Source organism: Rutidosis leptorrhynchoides, chromosome 3 (assembly GCF_046630445.1).
Source record: "Rutidosis leptorrhynchoides isolate AG116_Rl617_1_P2 chromosome 3, CSIRO_AGI_Rlap_v1, whole genome shotgun sequence".
Classification (NCBI taxonomy): domain Eukaryota; kingdom Viridiplantae; phylum Streptophyta; class Magnoliopsida; order Asterales; family Asteraceae; genus Rutidosis; species Rutidosis leptorrhynchoides.
Window position 1 is genome coordinate 162,333,605 of NC_092335.1, and position 5,817 is coordinate 162,339,421.

Here is a 5,817-nt window from a genome sequence, read left to right on the forward strand (position 1 = left end):
TCGGAGAGATAAGTCAAAATTCTGTGAGTTACAAGATGACTATGGGCATGAGATTGATCGTTGCAAATCTTTTATCAAAAAAGTAATCAAATGTTTGAGAAGGGGTGAGCTTAATCACCTGAAGGCTTTAAAAAAGTAGGGAACTGCATTCCAGGCCAATCTATCAGAGAAAACAGCATCTCACCAAAAGAAGGGCGGTGACAAAAATTATGATAAAACAATAAACATGGTGCATGCTTGGCGCTCTGGTCAGAGGCGCAAAGCTGAGCAGTTGGAGGAATGGGAGGCGGAAGCTATTATCTTCCCTCCGATGCAAACAATTAATCCTTCACATGCACCCATTATTATCAAAGGTCTCATCACTGACTGTGGGTACAATGTGCGACGGTTGAATTTCAATATGGGCAGTAATGTCGACATAATGTATGAACACTACTTCAGGCAGCTACCAGCGATAATCAAGTCTAAGATGAGGGTATCCACAACTGTTCTGTCGAGGTTCTCTGGCGAATCTGCGTGGCCGTTAGGGTGCATCGAGCTTGAACTAGAGCTGGACAATGATAACGATTTGACCCGCATGCGAGATGTTCCTATTGAATTCTGTGTGGGACGTTCATATTCGTGTTACAATGCACTCCTTGGGTGAGTTACTTTGCAGAAGTTTGGCGCAGTACCATCCACTGTTCACAGTATGATCAAGTTTCCTACTAAGCAAGGTATTGCTACTGTCCGGACGGAGTCTGGAAGAGCTTTATGTGCCTCGGTAACACCACCTAAACCATTGCTTACAGATGAAGAACAGATACAAAGCAGTTCTATCCTTGTCAATCCGAAATACCCTGACAAACGAATTCAAGTTGGGGGTAACCTTTCAGATGAAATTAAAGTTCAGCTGTGCGACATACTGGTAGCTAACATGGATGTTTTCGCCTGGTGTGAGGACGATATGATCGGGGTACCACGAAACATCGTAGAGCATAAGCTAAACGCGAATCCAAACTTAACTACAGTGCGCCAAAAGAGGCTCTCAATGGCACCTAAAAGAAGCGAATGGTTAAGGTTGGAGGTAGACAAGCTGGTTCATGCGAACATTCTTAGAGAGGTGCGGTATCAGACTTGGGTCGCGAATCCTGTTTTGGTTAAAAAAAGAGATGGCTCGTGGTGCATGTGCGTCGATTTTAAGGATATTAACAAGGTGTGCCCTAAGGACAATTATCCTTTACCTGAAATTGTCTGGAAAGTTGATTCTCTTTCCGGTTTCAGGTTCAAATGTTTTTTGGATGCGTATAAGGGTATCATCAGATTCAGATGGCAGTGGGGGACGAAGATAAAACCGCATTCCACACCAATCATGGTATTTATTGTTACACGAAAATGCCCTTCGGGCTGAAGAATGCGGGGGCAACATACCAGAGAGTAGTAGATTTGGCATTCAAAGATCAAATTGGAAGAAATCTTGAGGCTTACGTAGATGAATTAGTCATCAAAAGCAACACAGAGGTGCAGCTATTGGTCGATATCCTAGAAACGTTCAACTCTCTGCAAAAAATTAACATGAAGCTTAATCCTACAAAGTGCAGTTTTGGGGAGGAAGAGGAAAATTCTTGGGCCATATAGTGATGCAAAGAGGAATCAAGGCTAATCCCAAGAAAATTGAGGTTGTAGAACACATGAACTCCCCAAAATCAAGAAAAGAAGTACAAAGTTTGACAGGCAAGTTGGCCGCACTAACTAGGTTTCTGTCAAAGGCCGCGGAGAGGTCACTACCTTTTTTCCAGTCTCTTAAGAATTCATTGAAAAAATCAGACTTCACATGGACTGAAGAAGCCGAGAAAGCTTTCGTCGAGATGAAGTCGAGATGAAGTCGCTCCTGAGGGAGCTTCCTACTTTGACTGCACCAATAACGGGCGAGACATTGATGCTGTATCTTGCGACTTTGAAGGAAGCAATCAGTTTCATTCTCATCGCAGATTGGGGGCTGGTATGTCTCATATCGAGACTTGGAATAGGTATTGAATGCAATGCTTGCTGTGTATTTCCCACTGTTTTGGCGCAGGTACAAATGCCTGTGTATTTTGTCAGCAAAGCACTTAGCGGCAGTGAAGTTAACTACCCACCTATCAAAAAGCTCGTATATGCACTAGTGCACATAGCTCGTCGGTTGCGCAGGTATTTCCAAGCGCATCCAATAGCGGTGTTAACTGATCAAATGATAAGACATGTATAAGTCGTGGCACAAGCATCCTAATCTATTTTTTACACAATCTTATAAGACGCCCCCGTACGCGCTTGAATTAATTATGATATGCTGATAACATGCGATGACAGGTATTATACAAGCCTGAGGTTTCAGGTAGATTGGCCAAATGGGCTATTGAATTAGGAGAGCATGAAATCAATTACTCCCTGCGCACGGCGATTAGGGATGGCACCCGCGGGCAACGGGCACGGGTTCTATATACCCGTGACCCGCCCATCGGGTTTCTTTTTTGCACGTTGAGACCCGTTACCCACCCGCGGGTAAAAATGTTTTGCCCATGCCCGTGACCCGTGGGTACCCGTTACCCGCGGGTAATAATATATACAACTTTTTATTAGAAAACCCAAATAATTTTATTAATTATAGAAATATATGTACAAGTTATAACTAAAATGACGTGAAAATTAAGTTTTTTACTTGTATATAATATTAAATTATTAATCATTATTGAATTACTAGTAAATTAACTTTCAAAATTAATAATTGTAAGTATAAAGTCGCGGGTAAATTAAGAAAAGTCTCATGTATTCACGGGTCGGGTTTTACCCGCGAAGGGTAGTACATACCCGCGACCCGTTGGCGGGTATATATTTTTACCCGTACCCGTGCCCGCGGGTAAGATTTAATAAATTTACCCGCCCATCGAGGATCGGGTACCCGCGGGTCACGGGTTTTTTCTCGCCCATTGCCATCCCTAACGGCGATAAAGGGCCAGATACTTGCAGATTACTTCGCTGAAACAACGGGAGAAGTAGAAGCACCATCAGAAAGCACTACAATCGGCTATGACGAGAATCAGGTCTGGGAGCTATATACAGTTGGATCTTGTGGGCCCGAGGCGTTGGCACTGGACTGGTCCCTACAAGTCCCGACAGAGAGGAGAATACTTATGCACTACGGTTCACGTTTGCTGCGATCAATAATGAGTCTGCATATGAAGCGTTACTGTCTGGGATGCGCATAGAGCAACAACTCGGAATAAAGCACTTGGACACGTATGTTGACTCGCAGTAGGTCGCTAACCAGGTTAATGGATCGTTTGGAGAAAATGAAGCCTTTATGCATCGGTACATGAAACTGGTTCATGAATTAGCAAATGAGTTTGATGTTTTTAGATTGACGCAGGTACCCAGGGGGCAAAACAAGAAGGCATATGCGCTGAGCAAATTGGCTGCCTTTCGATCATCTGCTCAAAAATGTATGGGTTAAAGTGTTAACAGAAAAATCTATTGATGAGAAATCAATTGTTGCGCCCGTGGTGGAGTAAAGCCCAAATTGGATGACACCGTTGGTGAAATTCTTAACTAAGGGTGAACTCCCAGCAGACGAAAAAGAAGCGCGGAAGATTCGCATGAAAGCTCCCATGTACGCGTTAATTGAATATGTTTTATACAGGAAATCCTATTTAGGCCCAAGCCTGCTGTGCATTGGGCCTAATCAAGCTAAAGCGATGCTTCGAGAAGTTCACGAAGGCTCTTGTGCTTTACACTTTGGATACAGAACAATTGCCGCAAAAGTGATGCGCATAGGTATTACTGGCCCTCCATTCACAGCGACACAATAGAAATTGTAAGGACGTGCCAATCATATCAACAGCTTGCGCTAATAAGTCGAGCACCGCGACATCCTATGATACCAATAACGGTAGCGTGGTCGTTCATCAAATGGGCCATCGACATTGTCGGTCCTATTACTTACTGCTCAGGTACGATCGAAATAAAACACTTATGTAATACTTTGCAATATACGCGCTTTAACAGTATTCACACTATCATTGCTTGCTTCGGAGGAATAAAATTCTTGGTGGTGGCAATTGATTATTTCACCAAGTGTGTAGAGGCAAAGGCATTGGCAACAATTACTAGCAGGCGTATCCGTAACTTCTTTTGGGAAGATATTGTGTGCAGGTTTGGTATCCCCAATGAAATTGTCAGCGACGATGGTACTCAGTTTGAAGGCGAGCCTTTTAGGAGCTGGTGTCAAGAGCTGAATATCAAGCAGTCTTTTACTTTGGTGGCTCACCCACAGGCCAATGGCCAATGTGAAGTAACAAACCGAGATATTGTTAAGGCGATAAAGGCGCGCCTGGGTTTGTATGGTAATGAGTGGGTCGATGAGCTCCCTAGTGTTTTATGGGTGCATCGTACCACTCATAAAAACAACACAGGAGAAACACCGTTCAGCTTGGTTTATGGAATGGAAGCAGTAATCCCCGCAGAATTAATGGTTCCAACGAAGCGCATACGCAGCTTCAACGAGTCAAGTAATGATGAAGGCTTGCATGCTAACCTAGATATGCTAGAGGAGCGCAGAGAGATAGCTTCCATACGCGAAGCTATCAACAAGTAGAAGATCTCTAAGTACTACGACAAGTGCGTTAAGCCTATATCGTTCACGATTGGAGATTATGTGTGGCGCAACAATGAGGCAAGTCGAGCAGAGAATACTTGGAAAGCTGGGATCTAACTGGGAAGGTCCCTATGAAGTTACTGGAATAAGTGCAACAAGGTCTTATATCCTGGCAGGATCAAATGGAGAACGAATACGTCGTACTTGGCATGCAACCAATTTAAAAAGATGTTACATATGATTGTCAGGCTGCAGCACTAGGGATTGATCACCCCGACTTTTAAAACATTTTCATTTTTTAGTTCATTTAAAATATTGCTTTGTTTACTTTTAAGACAATTCGTATTTCTTTCATTATTGCAATAAATTGTCATTTGGATATGACTTGAGAATTTGATTTATTTTGTAATAAATAAATTTAATTTTTTGAATGGAAATGTTTGGTTACATTTCAACGCACAATATGACAGCTATTACGTGCATCCTGCCTCCTTAAGGGATGATCTCTAGCTCCCGCGTGGCAGAAGCCTGTTTGGTTAGGCTAGATTTTAGGGTGGGTAACAGGCATTGGTTTGCCTAGACCAACGCACTCTCGCATACTAGAAGACTGCAAGTCATGACTATAAAAGACAAGCATTAAGGTTGCTTTCCCATTAACCTAGGTGTTGGTTCACTTGGAAGACTCTGAATATTTTACTTAATAATGCAATGAAAAGCGTTGGCTATGTGCACAATAGTTTGGCGTCGGTTAGTATTATTAAATTTGGAGAATAAACGAGTATGCATTGGCTTGCATGCAAATAAAGCTTTAAGTTTTACGAACTTAATACGCCTAATGACGCGAACAATACAATAAGAAAGATATTGGGTTACTTTAGTTATTACCGTTATGAAAGAAACAGTGCATTAGTTGCATAGTAACATTACAAAAGAAAGTGCTTATAGCACAAGAACTAAGTTGGCACCCAGGCCATTACAATTGCAAAGAAATTAAAATCTAAACTATGTGGCTTGTTTGGAACGGTGCCCTACACTAACAGTAGCAATCCTTCGAACCCTCGCACGTAGCGATCAGGCGGATTGCCCCGTGGAAACAGAAAATAACAAACTAAACTAAGTTTGGGGGCACACCCATAATGTTAAAAGCGCCTCATGAAGCACGCTAGTAACAGGTGCACCCCCCAAGGGCATTGAGCTCATGGGGCCAA

General features: G+C 42.7%; 1 protein-coding gene across 1 annotated transcript; it reads left to right on the plus strand.

Annotated features, from left to right (window-relative positions):
* The first annotated feature begins 226 nt into the window (after nucleotides 1-226).
* On the plus strand, nucleotides 227-1,862 carry LOC139900550 (uncharacterized). The gene is made up of 3 exons (XM_071883315.1): nucleotides 227-604; nucleotides 659-1,354; nucleotides 1,581-1,862. Exons 1-3 carry the CDS (start codon nucleotides 227-229, stop codon nucleotides 1,860-1,862), a joined length of 1,356 nt encoding a protein of 451 aa, XP_071739416.1.
* Nucleotides 1,863-5,817: the final 3,955 nt, after the last annotated feature.